We start from the raw sequence: 20,805 nt of genomic DNA on the forward strand, positions 1-20,805 counted from the left end.
GAGAGGCTATGGATGGTTGTGGCAGCCTTGATCATGGGAGAAAGCTTCTGTATGCAGACTCAATGTGAGAGAGTCTTTCGATGTGAACAATGGTTGGATTTGTTTGTGGATGCCGAGTGGACAAGAAGCCAGATGCAGGTTCTTTGCAGGCTTCAGGGGTTCTACTGTGACGGCTATGTTTCCAGCCTTATATTGTAAGCAAAGCTCTTATATTCAATTAAAGAAATACCGCAAGGGGCGCCACTGCGTTTTGGGGCCAATCGGTGTCCGTGTACTGTTTGCAAAAGCACTCTAGCTCCCCCTGTTTGTTTTCTTTTTCTAGGTCCTCAATGGCGTTGAAGTGTTTTATGTGCGATTGTTTGTTTCACCGCCCGTCAGGCCGATTTCAAGGTTCCGTTGCTGGGACACATCGTCGACTTTCATACTTCAAGGTCATGGTTAAGAAGATTGGGGATCATGGCTCAACCTATACGCCCCCCTCATCCGAGAGCTTGCGCACTACATTGCTCGAGAAGGAGAAGCGCATTGTAGAGCAAGCGGCCGACAACACAAAGCGGCAATGGGAGAGGAACGGAGTCTCCCTCATTGTGGATGGATGGAGTGACACCCGCAAGAGTATTCACGGCATGGTTGCATATTCCCGCGGAGAGATGTACTTCATCTCATCTCATGATGCATCCGGCACTGGGAAGAGCACGGATGTGCTTGCGGCGGAGTGGGCTACCACCATGGAGATCGTTGGCCCCGAGCATGTAGTGGGCTTTGTTGCGGATGGGGAGCCTTCCAATAGGGCGGCGGGAGCTATTCTCCAAGGTATATATGGACATGTCACGGTGTCCTTTTGTATGGCTCATTACAAGAGCGTGACCAAGAAGGCAGATTCCTTCACCGAGTGGGAGATGAGTCTACAAGAAGAGCAACAAGAGGATGAGGTGCAGGAGCAGCATGCCAGTGAGGATGAGACTGAGGATGAGCTTGATGCTTCTTTGGCACAAGCTACCCATGACCATGAGGCGAGCACTTCACGTGGATGATCATTCATGGATCATGATTCATGGGCCTTACAGTTTACTACTTAGCTCTAGCCTCTAGCCTCTAGTCTTCAGCACTTTTTTGTCATTGACTCATTTGAGTCCGTCCATGTATTTTGCCTCCTTAAGGCTTAGTCTTGACTCCCGAGTCCTGACTCTTGAGTCATGACTCATTTTGTATCTACTTAATTATTAATATGACTCAAAAGCTTACCATTTTAGTGTAAATTTGTGCTCATTTTGATGTACTTCCAAAATAGAATAAGTGTAGAGTAGAAAAATTTAAAAAAAAGAGTATTTTTTGAGTGCCGTTCCCTCCCCGGTCCCCGTTCCCTACTTATGGCCGTCCCCCGTCACCGTCCCCCGTCCCTTGTGACTATGTCGTCGGTTGTTTGGTTTGGTTGACCTACTCCCGATTGGACGTGTGTTTCGCAGTCAATTTATTGAGTTCTTTCTCATCCAAACCTCGTCAGCAGCATTGGCGGTGTGCTCTCAGAGTTCTTCGGTACTTACGTGGTACTCTCGACTTTGGCATCTTCTATGGCCAAGGATGCACTCTTCTTGTGGATGGTTTGACTGAGATTAGGCTGGAGATCCAGATACTCGGCGTTTAACCACTGGTTGTGTTTTTTCTCTTGGGTCTGGAGCCATTTCATGGAGCAGTAAAAAGCAGCCTACTGTGGCGCTTTCCTCTACAGAGGTGGAGTATCGTGCGGTTTGTTATGCTGCATGTGAGGCGATTTGGTTGTGGAGATTATTGGAGGAGCTTGGTTGTCCTCCTACCGGATCTACTCTTCTTTGGTGTGACAATCAGAGTTGCATTGCCATTGCCAAGAACCCTATGTTTCATGCTCGTATGAAACACATTGAGATATAATATCACTATGTTCGTGAACGGGTTCTTGCTGAAGATTTGCGTTTGGAGTATTGTCCTTCAACAGAGAATGCAACAGATTTGTTCACCTAGCCAGTTTCTCAGGCTTCCTTGGCTCCTCATCTTCGGTTTTGGTCAGCATCTGGTCCTGAGAGGGGGTGTTAGCACATTAATCCCCAGTTTTTGCTCATATTTGGTGTCCCTTTTGGTCCCTTTTCATGGCCCTTGATTGTGGGCTAGCCACCCTATTTTTGTACATTTTTCTGGGATTTTTCGCATGTCCAGTCGGCTAGGTTCTCTTGTCCAGTTGGCCAGCCCCTCTTACCTATAAATAGGTGGGCTGGCCTCTCACTTTTCTCATAGTCTAGTCTTTCCTTTTGCTCCCTCACTTATCAGACTCTTCATGTCTCTTGCTTGGGACTGTATCATTTCAGTATATTCAGCATAGTTGCTCCATATCTCTCTCTCTTGCACTCGTTGCTCAGCACACTCTAGTGCTTTTTTGCTATTCTTTCGTGAGGCTTGGGAAGCAGATTGCCATTGGGAAGCCCGACATGCCACCTAGTTGATTGGACACGGGGTCGAAGCCGTGCTGCCATCGTGCAAAGAAGGCCTGGGCTGACGCAGTGCAACGGGGCTCAGCTGCATGACTCGATCTGATGCCGCTGGCGAGTCAAACTCAACCTAATAGTAGCCACGCCCCAAAGGATGAATGTCTATGATCTTTGCAGGCCCACTGATGAGGCTCGCTTGCAAAAGATCTCTGAGTTGTGTGCGCACTGGGCGGCTACCGACAATTCTGCATACCAGAGTGGAGGCCTCTAATGATGCAACAGTCGTAGGGAGGAGCTGAAGGTCCGCTGTAGAGAAGGATAAGTACGTAATTGGGGGGGGGGAAGGGGAAGGGAAGGGTACAGGCAGCTGGAAAATACGCAGGAGGGGGGGAGAGCTCACAGATCCTCACGACGCCAACCAAGTTGTGCTTTTTCCCACATTGGGAAGTTGCATTTTTGGCTCGAAGGAAAGGCCCAACGACACATGCTTTTGCAAGGCTAAGATACGCTCTTGACTTGAAGAGAGAGAGAGAGAGAGAGAGAGAGAGAGAGATAGTCCCTTAACATATTTAGCATGCTGTTTGAAGATTTAGACTCCAAAGTTTATATTGATGCTTTATGGTATGCACTTGATTTAAATTATGTTGCCAAAATTGTTGATCTGCAGAGGTCTAAAGAAAGAAAGAGGAAGTAGTCAGCAGGAATGTGAGAGTATGATTAGGTCTACTTAGCTGCATCAAGCTCCACCTTTAGGTACCACAAATCTTTTCTGGAACTTGAATACCATCTGAACGTGTACCATGCATGCGTACCTATTTTTCCATGTGTGGGTGATGATGAGGTGGGCGTCCAGGTGGGTATTCCTCTCACTGTAGCCATGTCGAGGTGTGGCTGGAGTTAATGAATGTATAGATGCCTTTTCCCGAGTTTTTGTGCTGAAGGGAACACCACAAAGGCTACATTCCGGGTCAGGCATCGAGAGGGTACATCGGAGAGGACATTGAAGTCATGACCTAGAGCTTCACATTATGTGGTGTGTAAAATTATGAAGTAACTGGCAGTGTATCTTCCTGTTGCAAGGCCAATACTCCATTCTATTGAAATTCTCACCATCTTGTGTGTTGATGTGGCGACTTTGGCTTGCCTGGATGTTGGAAGGTTCTTCGAAGGCAGAGTGTTGTATGCATCCTAGGAGTTGAAGTGCAGATTCGAATAGAGGCTGAAATGACCATAATTTTTGCCTTGTTTAATTAGTTTCATTTCTACTCTCAATGTATGTATATTATATATATATATATATAATATTTTCATGTACAATTTTTTGTCACACATCCACACTTTCATTTTTTAATGTGCGTAGTTAAGTGGGTAAATATGAACTTAAATTAATATATATGTGTGAGTATACGTTTATATAGACTTATAATTAAAAAAATTGAAGGGATTATTGAGTCATAAAGATGTGACAATATAGGAAAAACACGGGGAACGGATGAGATTAGAATAAAAAAGAAATGAAAAAAAGTTAACGGGGTGTGTGTGTGTGTGTGTGTGTGTGTGTGTGTGTGTGAGAGAGAGAGAGAGAGAGAGAGAGAGAGAGAGGATTAAAAAATAAGAATGTGAGGGGGTGGGTAGGTGCGCGTATTCATCAGAAAAAAAGCAATAGCTTAAATGTATGTTTGTGTGAAAAAAATAATGAGTAATACTGTAAAAAGAATGTAGATGTAAATATGTGTGTGTGTGTGTGTGTGTGTATACATATATATATATATGTACATATATATATATATATATATATATATATGTACATATATATATATATCTATATATGTACATATATATGTATATATATACATACATATATATATGTGTGTGTGTGTGTGTGTATAATACACAAACACACACATTATGTATATATATACATATATGTATATTATATACATATATTATATATATCTATATATATGTAATATTTTTATTTACATTTTTTATTACTCATCCACACTTTCTTTTTTAAATTCTCATATTTTGTTATTACAAATATTCTCATATTTTGTCATTACAAATATTCCCACACATATTCATTATATTTATAATATTTTTTTTACATATGCATTTTTTTAATAGAATTATTCTTATATTTTTCACACAAATACATTTAAGCTTCTTTTTTTTGTTGAATACACGCACACGCACACACGCACACACACACACATATATCAACACATTTTCATTTGAATTTTTGATATGCGCAAATTTCTAAAATTACACGCTTCCATAGATTTTCATTTATATACTCTCTCTCTCTCTCTCTCTCTCTCTCACACACACACACACACACACACACAAACCACTTATACTTATTTATTAACTTTTTAATCACCTTCATATATATCCCCTTTTTATATACATCTATATATACATATATATAAATATGTGTGTGTGTGTGTGTGTGTGTGTGTGTGTGTGTGTGAGAGAGAGAGAGAGAGAGAGAGAGAGACACGCATCACTTTTAGTCATCTAATTGTTCTTCATTTTAGTCACATTCACATTTCTCCTTTTTTTCATTCTAATCACATCCGTGTATCTCTTTAATTTATTTTTTTGGTCACATCTTCATAAATCTACACAAACATATATTCACACACATATACATTAATTGAATTTCATACTTTTTTCACTTAATTATGTACATTTTGCGTATATACATTTTTCAATAATTTGCCAGCACAGTTATCATGGTTTCTGTTCATGCAATATTTGAAAGGTTTCCACAAGAACCTTCGATAACATATAACAATGACAATCTCACTAACTCCTCCTTGACAAGGATACCTATTGACCCTCCAAAGAAAACACCACCTTTCTAGCATCAAGCCATGTGGCATCTTCTACATTGTACCATAAAGCATGTGAAAGCCAAGTCCCAAGGATGTACCCAACTCATATATAAGGAGCTCATTTCAAGTAATGAAAGAATGCATTTATCTCAAGTTTCTCTATGTGTCCAAGCTAATATATCTTGGAGTCTAATTAACTTAAGTGCTATAGCTTCATCATCACCATAGCCATAGCTATGCTAGCACTAGATCCATGCTTGTTAACATGGTATCAGGCGGATAAAGCAAATCCATGACACTAATACATTTTTAGTCATATCAAGGTTTCTTATTAGCTAGATGTTATACATGTATTACATAAGTCTTAATTTCTTTTTCTTCTTTATTTTGTTCTCTCATTTCACACCAAGATCATGTCCATAGGACACCTAGACTCAGCTCACAGAAACCCTCACACCCAAGCACACACAGAAGCCTGCGAGACGAGATCACCATGCGCAAGAGAAGATAATATGGAAGCTGTGCAAGACAAGAGGAGCACGATCACGAGGTTGCGTCCCATAACCAATGGGAGGAAGCTCCAAGGCTCTCTCTACATTAGCAAGCAAGTTGCAGCAGTTGAAGAAGTGCGTAGAATAGTACTCAGATTCCAACGCCATCGCCATGACCTACCCAAAGAAGAAGAAGAAAATTAATAGAAATGTGGTGTGTGTTTTAAAACCTTAGACTCAACCTTATCTCTATTTGTAAGAGCATGTTCAAGTCCTTTGAAAGGGCATGTATATATATATATATATATATATATGTATATACATATATATGTATATACATATATATATATAAATTTGTAGTTGTATTATTTAAATGCCATTGTTTTAAAAACCTTAAACTAAACCTTATCCCTATTTGTAAGAGCATGTTCACGTCCTTTGAAAGGGCATGTATATATATTTAGAAACTTTTTGTAGTTGCATTAACCGACGTGGCATTTAATTAATACCACCTTAGTGAGTGAGTTTCCTAGCCCCTCCCTCTCCTTCTCCTCTCTTTCCCTCCCTTTACTCGTTAAATGAGCCTTTTCAAGCCTTTTATAGAGAATTGTGAGACCTTAAATAGAAAGGATATGGGTGAATGCATGCAAATAGAAAGCATATGGTCGAATGCATGTAAATACAAAGGATATAGATGAGGGTCATCACTCCGTTACCTTAAATAGAAAGGATATGGAGGGTCATCATTTCATTGGCTTTTTCAAGCATTAATCATTACATACTAAAATGAAACCTTAGAAAAACACTCTTATTCTCGAAAATCTCAAAGACTATATTTAATGGAAACACAAAAAAACATTTTGGTGTCATATTAGGGGCCTTTTAAACAAGTTCCTAAAATCTCTTTGTTTGAACCCTTCGCATAAAGTTTTTCATTGCCTAAGATGGATTTAGAGGCGCCTGGAGAGGTCACTCTATGATATCACGTGAGTTAATTGATGATATATTTTTAAAAGCATGCCATATACAATGTATACAAGGGGTATATTTGTAGGTTTTCTTTACAGTATTTATACATAGGGAATGTTAAAAAATGGAAGGATATATGTATACATAGATTAGACTCTTTTATAACAAGGAGTTGGGGTCTATCATACTCTTCTTCTTCATCCTCTCTCTCTCTCTCTCTCTCTCTCTCTCTTTGCACATAAGTGCATATTTGGGTTGCATGCACGATATTTGTGCCTCTTGTTAGCTCTTGTGAGCTTTTCATTTTGCAAAATGGCACTAGATGCAATAGATGTATTTCCAAGGAGGACAAACTTGATGGGAACAACTAAACCTTTTGGAGTTTTATGGTCAGGAACTTGCTCATTGCCAAGGGTTTGTAGCATGCAAGACTTCACAACGTGCATGGGATGTATTGGAAACTATGTATTAGGCAAAAAATGAGGCTAGGGTAGCATATCTCAAGAAAGAACTTGAGAACTTATGCATGAAGGTGATAGTAGCTGACCATCTAACGAAGATTCAAGATCTTTCGAAGTAGCTACTTAATATTGATAAGGTTATTCGTGAAAAGCAACTTGTGCCCAGGACATTACAACCATTGCGAGAGTCCTACCTAAATTTCCACACTTCTCTTACTTTGTGTCTTAGGGGTAACCCACAAGCCCTATAGTTTGAGGAATTGGTGGGTTTGTTATGTAGCAGAGAACGAAAAAACGAGGGTTGATGTAAGGTTAGATTAGCCATAAAACGAGGGTTGATGTAAGGTTAGATTAGCCATAAAACGTGGCTAATGGACATCATATAGTTGATCAAAACCAACCCATAAATCAACAAATTATAGCCTTTGAGATAGAGGATGTGGGACATGAAGAGAGGACAGCTTTTGTAAGAGGACAGCCTTTGAGATAGAGGATGTGGGACATGAAGAGAGGACAGCTTTTGTAAGAGGCTAAAACAATGCCTCCTTGGCTACTCTGTACTTTGTAGGAAAGTGAACTTTCAACTCTTGTTCATAGCAGGATAGGGGTCAATTGTCGTAATGCCAAAGAACATGTAGATGTGGCATGCATGAGTAGTCTATGGCATAGATGAGCCAGACTCTTTTAAGGAGACTCAAAACAATGAACATGTAGATGTGGCATGCATGAGTAATCTATGACATAGATGAGCCAGACTCTTTTAAGGAGACTCAAAACAATGAGCACTTGATGAAAACCATATAGCATGCGATGGACACCATTCATAAAAATGACACTTGTTGGGATCTAGTGGAATTGCCACCTGATAAGAAGCCTATTGGCACTAAGCGGGTGTATAATGTTAAGAGAAAACTAGATGGTATCATTGATGACAGGTGCAAGTCCATACTTGTGGCCAAAGGCTATGCCCAATAGAAAGGCATAGATTATGATGAAACTTTTATCCCCACTATTGCATGGCTACCCATCAAGGATGAAAGTGCAATAGTTGGACATTAAAATAGCTCTTCTTAGTGGGGATTTGCACAAAGAAGTTTATGCAAATAAACCCATTGTTTTGTTAGACCTGGTTTAGAAGGTAAATCATGTAAGCTCTGCAAGGCTCTTTATGGTCTCAACCAAGCTCCCAAAGCTTGGTATGAGATGATACACTCTTACTTGACCAGTTGGAGTCTCAAGAACAACCCAATTGAGAGCACCCTCTATGTGAAATAGGATTATGGGATCATATGTTATTGATTGGGAAGAGTGAAGCTGAAATTTCATCATTCAAGGATGATTTGCAAGCTTCTTTCAAAAAGCCAAATCTTGGTATCTTGCACTATTTCTTCGAGATACAGTTTGTACAGATTGATGAGGGCATTATGATGCTTTAATCCAAGTACATAAGTTTGGCTTTCGGGATTATAAGCCTATTTCTACCCAGTAGAGCCAAGCCTTAAATTGAGCATGTACGATGTAGGAGAGCCTTATGACACGAGTATGTCCAACCAAGCAATTGGCTATCTCATACATTTTTGCAACATGAGGCCAGATATTCAGCTTGTCTTCCAAGCCATCAAATTTATGCAGAGTCTAGGAATGAAACATTGGTAGGTTGTAGAGCATATATTTTATTATCTTCAAGCACCCTGGATCTTGGATTTTATCCCGGGGGTAGCCTCCAATTATATGCCTTTAGTGATTTAGTGGAAATTGTTTTTTGCTAGGAAAATCATGTATATCTTGGTTACAAAAAAAAGTAACCCACTATTATCACCTCTGCCTATGAAGTTAAGTACATGGAAGCTTTCAAAACTACGGATTGTGTATGGCTGAGGAACTTGTGGATCTTTGTGAGTGTCAGCAGTAGACACCCACTACCATACTCATGACAGTTAGAGTGCTATGGTCTCTATGTTAGGGACAGGTTTCATATAGGGGAGATCACATTAACCTACTATTCTACACAAGTTAACATTGCAAATCTATTTACAAAGGCATTGCCTTGAGATAAATTTTCAAGCTTTCTGCAAAGCTTTAAGCTTACTCTTTGATAGAGAGTGATCTGCATCTTTATAAGGTTCACATTACCACTATAGGGGGGATTTGAAGGTATATGTTTTTATCTAGTGCCACATGTGAATAGACACTTAACTCTAGGGGTACCTTTATCTTACTGGTTTTTTTCCCTGGACATTTGGTGTGAAAGAACACCTAGATAAGGTTTTATTATTATCACTTGTACTTGTCACGTGTCATTATTGTAATACTCCATCTCTCTCTCTCTCTCTCTCTCTCTCTCTCTCTCTCTCTCTCAATAGATTTACTTCTTGTGTGTGTGTGTGTGTGTGTGTGCGCACGCACGTGCTTCCATTGCCCTATAAACCCTAACAATAGGTTCTTATGGGCCAACAGACAAGGAGGAGAACGAGGAAGAGGAGGAGAGGATGTGTGTGTGTGTGTGTGCTTCCATTGCCCCACAAACCCTAACAATAGGTTCCTATGGGGCCAACATATGAGGAGGAGGAGGAGGAGGAGGAGGAGGAGGAGAATGTGTGTGTGTGTGTGTGTGTGTGTGTGTGAGAGAGAGAGAGAGAGAGAGAGAGAGAGAGGGAAGGAAGTTGGACATATATACATACATACATATATATATATATATATATATATATATATATATATATATATATATATATATATATATATATATATATATGTAATAAGATGATGATGAGAATAAGATAAAGAGAAGAAGAACAAGGAAAAGGAGAGGAGGAGGAGGAAGAGAAGAAAACGGAAAAGAAGAAGAGGAAGAAGAGGAGGGTGAGAAAGGTCAATAATGAGATAGACATAGAGGAGGAGGGCGAGAAAGGTCAATAATAATGAGATAGACATAGGTAGGAAGGGAGGAAGAGGGCTCGAAATAAATAGTAGCAAAGTAGAGTAGAGAGTGGATGGGAAAAAAACATTGTTAAATCATGTGTGAATCCTAAACAACTTGAGTGTAGTTCTTGGTAGAGCTAGTAACAATCCTCTTAAGTGAAGAAGAACCCCTGAAACTCATCCTTTGAAACCAAATATCTTGCTACCCTAACCACATTATTGACAATTATCAACAACCATGATGTAGCTACATTCACTCAAATAGTGTGGTTTTAGAACTTGAGGCTTTCTTGGCACTCTGTGGCTTCTCTTTGAGCCTATCTATTAGCACAAGAAAGCACTCATAGACACAACCACAAACATGCAGGAATAATCCACCACACTAAAATATTTACATTAAAGAACCTAGGAAGTTATGCTCATGATGGAATGTAACACGGCATGTTGAAATAGGAAACTTTGTGATGTAGCACGTGAGAGTAGGCTGTCAAAGGACACCACTTGCCACTTTTGGTTCGGCTATAAAAGCCTTCTTGTATGACAATGAAGGGGATGTGTTGTTAACTAAAGAGTTGTGAACTAAATAGAGAGAGGTTAACTTAATACAATGTTATTGCTCTTACATGTATGTTTTACAATGAGAGTTTACAATGAGAGTTTGCAATGAGAATTTGCAATGAGAGTCCTTCATTATGTATTCCATTTAGCTCTTTTGCACCTCTTCTATGTGTTTAATCATGTTCTACCTCTGTGTGTTCATGGCTATCGACCGCTAACACATTTGGCATGCCCGTCGAGACTAAGCCACACATAGTACCGATTAGGAAACTTTATGATCCTAGTGGAACATTCAAGGCACTTCTGGTAGTAGATGTTCACCTCGACAATGGTGTCAACCCCTTAATACAAAACACATAGCAATAGCCCCCGAGCTCTACCACAATGTTATAACCATGTTGACCACACAACAACTCAATTATGCCACCACCTTGCTCGACAAAACACTGGAACGATTCAATGAGCTCACCACGGTCCACTTCGACACATCAAACTTGGTCACTGTCTCTGTAAAGTCTTGGTAGGTGGCGAGTGTTCACATCATCATCAAAGGAGGCATCCCAAAACTTGGAACCTATAGGTCTAGAGCTAATATGGGAACCTGCCTACTACCATGCTAAGGAATTAATCAAAATGAGGGAGAAAATGAATGACATTCGTCGATGCCAACGTCTCATGAACTAGTTGGTACCACCCGACCTCAAATTCTACATTGTACAGACCTATACAAGGCTTCTATACCTTAACTAGGAGGGATGACCTATGTGTGCTATTCTTTGCACCAAAAGTAGGAGATCAGGGTGTAGAATGATGGCTTAGCATACACAACTATAAGTTTTAAATAATAATGGGGAAAAGTTGTTAGTATTGTGATGAAAAGGGCCACTGCAAATACTTTCAATACTGCAGGTGTGGGAGGCAAAGATACAGTCTATTAGAAATATTTAATGTGTATATAGTAGTTACCAAGACCATTTGCAAAGATACTATTTTTTGGAAATATTAGATGTGTATGGAGCAGTTACCCGAGACCATTTGCAAAGCTAGAACAAAGCATGGGCTTAGAAAGCTTGATAAAGCAAAAGAAGAAACTGTAAGGTTTATAAAGGTTCCTGAAGGAAGCAATCTGCAATATAACAGGGAGAACCATGGATCATATTCAAGTATCATCAAAATCGAAGAGCCGCAAAACAATGTGGAAAGACTCTTATCAAAAATAACCAAAAAGGTAGTAAAAAGATGTGTCAGCATCATTGGAGTCAGATCAAGACTCAGATGAGGAGGATTGCTATTTTGAAAAAGAAGATGCCGATGACGATGAAGTTGATTCCACACTACCAAGATGATAAGAAGAGCAAAGTATCTATAGAAGCAAGCACTCTTGAACCACACAAGGATGACATGAACATCAAAGAGCAAGCTGAGGCCTTAGAAGTTATGAATCCACAAGTAGCTAGAAGTAATGTTTCAAACCTAAAAGAGCAAGCCAAGGCCTCAAAAGTTTTGAATCCAAAAGTGATGTTTTAAACCCAAAAGAAGACAAAGATGGTGGGATGAAGTTGATTTTGCACTATAAGGACAAGAAGATAAGAAGAGAAAAGCATTTGTAAAAAATCAAGCATACACCATTAGTTAGAAAAGCAAAGCATCTGCAAAAGCAAGCACACACCACTAGTTAGAAGTGATGTTTCAAGTTGACGCCTCAAAAGTTTTGAATTTGTATAGTCAGAAGTGATGTTCAAGCCTAAAAGAAGAAGATGATGAAGTTGATTTCACACTACAAGGACAAGAAGATAAGAAGAGAAAAGCCTCTGTAGAAGTAAGCATCCCTAAACCACATAAGGATAGCATGAACATCAAAGAGCAAGCTAAGGCCTCAAAAGTTGTGAATCTGCTAAGTAGTCAAAAGTGATGTTTCAAATGCACAAGAAATGAACGATAAGGAAGAGAATGAGAATGTCATAGGAGTTGAGGTGACAAAAAAGGAGCAAAAAGGGGAAGTATACCCAAGAAGAGTCCTCTGGTGCCGCCTAATGAAAAGTCAGACAAGTCTCGGATTCAGGTTTCTATCAATGAAAATATGCAAGGCCAAAGAGCCACACAAATGGAGGATTAGGTTCACCAAAAACTAGACTAAGACGATCAAACTAATGCTTCAAAGAAAGCACGGATGTTGTTGCTAAATATAATTGACTTGCGACCCAGCAAAATGAAGATGTATGCCCTGGCAAATTTGACCTAGCAGTGAAGAATCAATTGATTGGTGGATCCAACCGATCCATAAAAAGTTAGCCCATTGGTGGAGCCAACCTGTGACCCAACCAGATTAAATTGGTGGATCGTCGTATGCAATCACTAACCATATTCCCAGATAAAGTGATTGAGCCCTTATGTAAGTATTTCCATGATTAGGTAGATGCTTTGCAATGATTCTCGGATCCAATGGAAGAGCCAAAATCAATAGATGATAATGATGGAAGCGAGTGTACTGTAAGTGCAGGTGTGTAGATATCATGGAACATAGAGATACATGCATTTATGTGATGTCTTTAGGTCCAACCATTGCGTTAAAGGATGCCGAAAATGCATGTCTAATGGAAAATTAAAATTGGTGTGCCTTCTCACTAACACTCACACACAAAAAGCCGTGGATCACTTCTTCAAGGGATACCCAACTATGGCGTTTCTACCTCCAAAATACATGCAGCCATATGATAGATCTAGCCTTCAATAATGTATTCCCATGTGAATGTAGCACTACTACAAGCATCGATAAGTCAAATCCGATGGAGCCACTGCAAACATTAAATAAGTTAGATTCAATAGCACCACTACAAAAATCGTTGCTCCAAAGGAGCCTCAAGAAGACTCAACCAGATCTACTCAGGATGCTACAACATAAAGGAAGCTCCATGTTTTTATTCCCATAGGAATGTAGATACAACAAACCCCTTAGACCTAGGAGGAAGCAAAATTAACATGCCAAAGTTTGCTCCACGAGAATCACAAATCAAGGAATTTGCTAGAGTATCATCCAACTGTGATAGGGGGCGCCTACTACTGCCTACCCAAAGTTTGCTTCACGAGAATCACAAATCAAAGTTTGCTAGAGTATCATTTAACTGTGATAGGGGGCGCCTACTACTGCCTATCCAAAACTTTACAGATAAGTTGACAAAGGACAATTTCCTCGTAGAAGTAGATAACACCTTCGAACACAGCTATTTAGATCCAACCACTAATCTGACAATCCTCAGTGCACCTCCAGACAGCTATTCAATGTGACCAATCATCTAACAATCTTGAGTCTACTCCTACATGGGCCACGTTTGTGTTTGGAGGCCTATTTTGATGGATGCTTTTCACCAACATATACTCTTGAAATCTACCTCGGCTTACAAACTGAACAACTATCAATATTCATTTTTCCCATTGTAACATTCATGTATGATGACTTAATCATCTTGTATGATATGCCTTATACTTATTGGGAGCCACATTTTGGTAAATGTACACTCAATCATTCTAGGGGCAAGATAGATGTTAGCATATGAAAAAGCACCATGAACAAAACCACCAACACCTAGGAATAATTTGCCAAACACTAAAAGATTCCCATTATAGAACCTAGGAGGTTATGCTCATGATGGGATGTAACACGACATGTTGAAATAGGCACTGTTATGATACAACATGTTAGAGTACGCTGTTAAAGGACACCACTTGCATGTTAGAGTAGGAAGCTAAAGGACACCACTTGAAATAAGTAGTTATGATATGATATGTTAAAGTAGGCCATTAAAGGACACCACTTGCCACCTCCGGTTTGGTTATAAAAGCCCCCTTATATGATAGTGAAGAAGATGTGTTGTTAACTAAAGAGTTGTAAACTAGAGATGTTAACTAGAAAGAGAGGTTAACTTAATGCAATGTTGTTGCTCTTGCATGTGTGTTTTTGCACAATGAGAGTCCTCCATTATGTGTTCTATTTAGCTCTTTAGCACCTTGTTTATGTGTCTAATCATGTTCCACCTCTATGTGTGTGCTAAAGCCCTTCCTTTTGCCTCTTCTCCTCTTTTTTGAGGTTTATTTGACATAGGGCATTTTAGTCAAAGTCCCATACTAGCACCAAAGCTTACTACCATTCAAAAATCCTTCCATCTCTACTTCTTCCAAGGCCTATTTTATTAATGCCCCTTGGGGCATGATTTTGGACATTCTAAAAGTTTAAAGGTCCTAGTACAATCTACTTATTTCCACTTTTTTCTTTTTGCAATGAACATGAAGACATGATTGGTTAATCTAGAGTGTTGTCAATGCTAATATCTAATAGTTTCTTGGTTGTTATTATTTATGCAAGGAATAATGGCCTTAAGTGAAATGTTGGATACTTCACATGGTAATGTATTAGTACGCATTTAGCAATGTATCAATATACACATGGCAACATCAACAAATCTTGTGGAATAATAAAGTTTTACCATTTTTCCCTTAATCTTTCTATTATTTTATATTAATAAACTAATTAATCATAATCTAGACTAACCTAAAAAATAAAAAATAAATCTAATAAAAAGAATATTAGTTTAAAGATTAAGGTTTCTAATGTAAAAAATTTAAATAATAAGGAATGCAACCATAATGCACTCACAAATGTCTGATTGCATCGTACTCATGTTTGTCGCTCCACATAGCTCTTAGCTCCAAGTAGTTCCCCTAAGTCTTCTAAAGCAAAAAACCAACATGCTAGTTGCTTGTTCTATGGCCAAGAGACTTTTAGTTTTAATGGTCTCCCATTGGAGTTTAACACATAATTTTTAGGCTTGGGTGAAATCCCTCCCTCCTTAGGCTAGCTCATACTACCTTTCAGAACAGTGTATTGATCCCTTTATCAAATTTGCTATTATTAAGCTCATTCACAATTATGGGGGGAGGGGGGGGGATATATCAATTGGAAAAACAATCAATTGTTTGAAAATCATGTGTAACAAAGCTTATGAATGGGAATTTATTGGCTAGTCCCTCCATGATACAACATTTTGTCTAAATTTTATTCATATGATTAGCTCTCTTTTTAGTGGACAGATCACCCATATGCATGTCAATGGTCAACTCACAAAAAGCTTCTCCTTATAGTGTTTCATTAGACAAGGATGCCTTAGTTTAAGCCCAAATTCAATATGGTAACATGGAAGGAATCCAAATGCTAGATTGATCTCCTATCAAGTGGCTCGTATATGATCTCTTTGCACGTGACACCAACTTATCTATAAAGAATGGACACTTGTATTGGGAACCTTTGGAAATGCTTAGAGACTTTAAGGTTAAGCTTGGGGCTTCTTGCTCTAGTATTAGTCACACCAAAATCCTTTCCATCAAGGGAATTCCCTTTTTGGTCAAACAAGGGTGAAAATTTATCTACAATGAGAAAATATCTAGACTATAGGTATGGAATTCCAATGGGCTTTAAAGTGACAAACTGAATAGAATTGAGATTAGGGAATAACTAAGCTCTACCTAAATGGTGGAGGTGAAAGTAATTCAATTTGGCATGCTAGAGAATGGTGTGCATAAGCACTATCTCTTGGGTTCTCTTCTAGGTCACCTTTCAAATAGGTCATACTGCTAGCTCTTATGGAAGGGGGGTGCCTAAAGTTTCTTAGCTTGTTTGCACTCTTTCAAAGAAAAAAGGTGGCCTTTATATGTCTTTTCTTAGAAAACACTCCTTCAAATCCACAGTGCAGTAGGCCATGAATGCACTCTCTAGTAGAGATAGTATTTGGTCCATCCATGAGTCTTAAGAAAATAGAGAACCTCAAGTTCAAAGGCTTCCCTTTCTAGCCACAACATTGATCTATGAGGTTAGATGGGGTTGGATCTATGAGGTTACAACAACATACATTGTGCTTCTAGGTCTTGAGTGGATTACTTTACAAATTCTTTCTCCTATTGGGGCAAGTTAATAACTAAAGGGAAATTAATGCCCTTTAAGGCTGTGTCCTTATGATAGTGCACTATATACCATGATGACTATTGAAATTCTTAACTAATTCATAATCATCATGTTGTTAGGTTCCCATGTAGGAATTTTGTTTTGTTTTTGAATAAGTTTTCTTTACTTGCTCCATGTGAGTGATATGCTAGGAATCGCTAGCCTAAAAAAGTGGTGGTAGAAGTGTTCTTCAATTGTTTAATCCATCATGTTGTTAGGTTTTCCATGGAGGAATTTTGTTTTGTTTTTGAATAAGTTTGCCTTACTTGCTCCATTAGTCAAATGTGAGTGATATGCTAGGAATCACTAGCCTAAAAAAGTGGTGGTGGTGAAAGTGTTCTTAAGCCACATAAAGCTAAATTAGTCCAAAACTTGTGTACTAGTGATATGTGTAAGGTTAGTGTTTGCATGTTAAAAAGAGGTTAAAGGGTGTGCTCCCTACATCTCTTTCTCCCCACCACCATGAAGGAACCTTGCTTTCTTTTTGAATAACTTTTTCTTACTTGCTCCACTAATCAAATTTGAGTGACATGCTAGGAATTTCTAGCGTAAAAAAGAGGTGGTGGAAGTGTTCTTAAGCCACATAAATATCAATGTGTCCTAGGAATTTTGTACTATTGGTGTGCTCGAGGTTGGTGCTTGAATGTTAAAATGAGGTCAAATTGTGTGCTCCTCGCGTGTTCCCTACACACCTCTCTCTCTCTCTCCATGTGTAGGGTAGGAACCTTATTTTCTTTTTTCCTTACTTGCTCCACTAATCCAATGTGAGTGGTTCTAGGAGTCGCTAGCCTAAAAAAGTGGTGGTGGAAGTGTTCTGAACCCACATGACGTAAAACAATTCTTCTTCTTCTACTTCTCTCTATCACACATACTCTCTGTCTCTCACGCATGCATGTGCACATACGTGGCCAATACACACATGCATACGTGCACATGTAGAAGTAATGTGTCCATGGATGCATGCATGTGCGATGCATGGCTACACACACGAGACGGTGACACGAAGTACATACATGCTAAAAGTCATGCACATATGGCCACTACACCCTTCCACCAAATTGCGCCAAGTAGTCCAAGCAGGAAGAAAGCAGTCTTAGAAACAGAAGAAAGGCGAAGGAGCATCAGCTCAACTCAACAGTACCACGCAGTTTTGCTGCGAATGGTAACCTTTCATGCATCCACACAGGGAAAACCTTCATAATCTGTTTGCACAATCAGTCCATATTCCCATTAGCGGCTTGTTTTTTAACTGTCCGTGTCCATGAGTGGCTTGCTTTTTTGGCTGATTTTTGTAGCAGCAACATACTGTATCCACGTGAAGACAGAGACGAGCAGATTCTTCTCTACGCATGCCGAAATTTTGAGCACTAGGCGAGGTTTTTTGGATTTAGTCTGTTTAGGAGGCACTACAAAGACTCAAATGGTTGATTGTAGCTTGTTAATCCTTAATTTGGGTAACCTAAGGTAACTTTTTGACCCAGGGTTGTACACCCACCAGGGTGATTTTAGCATAAAAATCCTTTATTTGGATGACCTAGTATGGGAATCCTTAATTTGGATGACCTAGGGTTGGTGATTTTAGCATGACAATTGTTAATTCGGATGACCTAGGTTTGTGCTCAGATATGCTTCCTAGGACATCTAATAGCTAAAACTGGTCAATCATGGCATGGTAATGAATTTTTGGGTTATGCTTCTTCAATTTTCAGATGCTGATGATGTTTAGAGGCCATTATGGAAACTGGTTCAATAATCATAGTTTGCAAATGCATTCTTAGGGTTATGCACCTACATTATTTCAGATGCTTATCTGCCTCCTAAAAGATGGTGTTTAAACTCCATAGTGGAGCTAAATGCAACTAAATCTGGTTAATTGTAGCAAAATAATGCATTTTTAGGGTTATGCACCGGCATTATTTCAGAAGCCCATCCACGCCTTGTAGGATGATGACATTTAGGAGGTTTTTTTTTTCTCGGGAAAAAGATCCTTCAATTAGTTAAAGCAAAAATAGCCACAAAGGGCTAAGTACAACCACGACGGGCTAGATACAAACTCGCCTCATATAAGGGCGGGAAACAAGTGATCATAAGCGGAAGAGATGCTTCTCCTCCGGCTGGCCGCTCTAGCTATCTCATACAGGGAGAGGAGGGGGACTACCACACAGGTCATCTGTAATGCCAAATGTGGTCACCGCCTCTATCTATGAGGAAAGGGCCAGACCTCCAAAGTCTCAAGAAGGCTTCCTGCTGCTTCTGCATGCAGTCAGAACCTCCCTGTAGCTTCCTCCCACTGACGGCAGAGGGTGAATGATATCAAGCCATATGCACCTGATGGTCTCAGCCGGCAGAGTGTGGGTACCCTCGATTCTATAATGCCAAATGGGGTCACCACCTCTATCTGTGAGGAAAGGGCCAAGCCTCCAAAGTCTCAAGAAGGCTTCCCGCCGCTTCCGCATGCGGTCAGAACCTCCCTGTGGCTTCCCCCACTGACCGCAGTGGGTGTGAATGATATCAAGCCATATGCACCTGATGGTCTCAGCCGGTGGAGTGTGGGTACCCTCGATGGCCTCGCTGCATCTAGCACGCCAAATATGCCAGGCTACTATGCTATTGCAAATCTCCCATCTTTGGCATGAGCCTGGCCGCGAGTCGCCTGTAGGTGGGGCTGTGACTAGTACTACTCTGCAATACGATGGTTGGAGACCTGAAGGGCTAGTCCTCCCCCATCCTCCTCAGAAGTCCTGACCAGTCGAGCCTTGGTGGCCCAAGCGACAGTGTCCTAGGTGATGATGCGGGTCGATGCCCTATCCATAGCGAAGATGCAGAGAATCCGCTGCCAAATCTGCTGAGCCTTCAGGCAATCCCAAGGGCAATGTCATTGAGACTCTTGGGGGTGGCCGCACCGTGGGTAGTCTGCTGACCGACCTCCAACTGCCAACCAAATACCGACCACCAAACTCTTGTGTGCCATCAGCCAAAGAAAGTGAGTGATCTTCCTAGGCCGAAAGCTGTCCCAAAGCCTCAATCTGAAAGGGACCGTTGTGATAGGCCTTGAGACTTCTAGTGTGCTGCTGCTCCTGCTAGTGTGCCATCTATCTCAAGCATCTAGATCCTGCGGCCAAGCCGCGCTGTATATGCAAAGAAGGGGGCATCCAGAGTCTCCTCCCGATCCGCGGGATCATGCCAAGTCCTTTCTCCAAGGTCCCACTGCAGCTGTGTGGGAGGTCGGCACTCCCAAATCCATAGCCACCATAGTCTCTCCTTGGCCACCTTGCCTGGTGCTGGATTTATGTGCCATTCCCGTGCCTGAAAACCAATTACCCTTACCGTCTGCAAGGTGCAGCCTCTGAAATCCTCCATGGGAAGCTCTGATCTCTCTAGTTTGTCCTGGGATCCAATAGAAAAAGTGAGCAGACCACTATCCTCATTTGCTCCGTGGACCGCCATGAGGATATCGTGTCTGGTAAACATTCCTAACCACACTGGGGGGGTCGGGTTTGGAATACGCATCAGCCATTACTCCTGAGAGATAGCTGAGTCAATGTCGATGTTGAGCCTATCTCGCCTGTCAGGCCTCTCTCTTGCTCCTCTACGGGTAACTGCCTGTGTGCAATCCAATCTCCAAGAGACCTGGCTGGTCCCGTGCTCAAGGCTCTCCAAGATACATGCGGCCGAGCCCCCAACATGTGGCCATTGGATAAACGGATCAAGGGGTTCCAAACCAAAGGTTGCCGGAGCCGCTCCTTTGAGGCAACTGGAACTCTCTATCTGAGGGCTAGCCTGAGATGATCCCAAACCCGAAGTAAACTGGCTGCAAATCTGTCCTCAAAAGCTAGGCTAAAACCATGGGCTCTCATCTCTGGGAAGATCCATCGGGTACTCTACGGCCACGGGCCCTCAAGGCTCAGAGTGCGGGCTGAAATCCGGGCCAATAAGAAATCCTTCCAGGGCTCACCATCGGGAAGGAGTCCTCTAACAATCAACTTGCCCAGCAGGGCATGGCTCTGAATAGCAAGATCGATGAGTCCAAGCCCCCCTCTTCTACGTGGCTGAATGATCACTCTGTTAGAAGTCATCTCCTATCTATACATATACACCAGGGCCTCTGTCGTG

General features: G+C 40.7%; 1 protein-coding gene and 1 long non-coding RNA gene across 9 annotated transcripts in view; both read left to right on the forward strand.

Annotated features, from left to right (window-relative positions):
* Positions 1–3,782, forward strand: part of LOC147638230 (uncharacterized) — a 76,454-nt gene extending 72,672 nt beyond the window's left edge. For 4 of the 8 annotated variants that reach the window (XM_086798130.1, XM_086798133.1, XM_086798131.1 and 1 more), the window contains one exon: positions 3,127–3,782. In XM_086798130.1, the coding sequence (XP_086654256.1) occupies positions 3,127–3,153 (27 nt within the window). In that variant the 3' untranslated portion in view covers positions 3,154–3,782. The remainder of the gene's footprint in view (positions 1–3,126) is intronic. The other 4 variants (XR_015265824.1, XR_015265825.1, XR_015265826.1 and 1 more) reach the window with 3 other exon arrangements.
* Positions 3,783–17,524: 13,742 nt separating this feature from the next.
* Positions 17,525–20,805, forward strand: part of LOC147638233 (uncharacterized) — a 42,461-nt gene continuing 39,180 nt past the window's right edge. The window contains exons 1-2 of the long non-coding RNA XR_015265828.1: positions 17,525–17,854; positions 17,991–18,156. This is a non-coding gene — a long non-coding RNA (uncharacterized LOC147638233). The remainder of the gene's footprint in view (positions 17,855–17,990; positions 18,157–20,805) is intronic.

Source organism: Cibotium barometz, chromosome 5 (assembly GCF_041138505.1).
Source record: "Cibotium barometz isolate CiBa-2024 chromosome 5, ASM4113850v1, whole genome shotgun sequence".
NCBI lineage: Eukaryota > Viridiplantae > Streptophyta > Polypodiopsida > Cyatheales > Cibotiaceae > Cibotium > Cibotium barometz.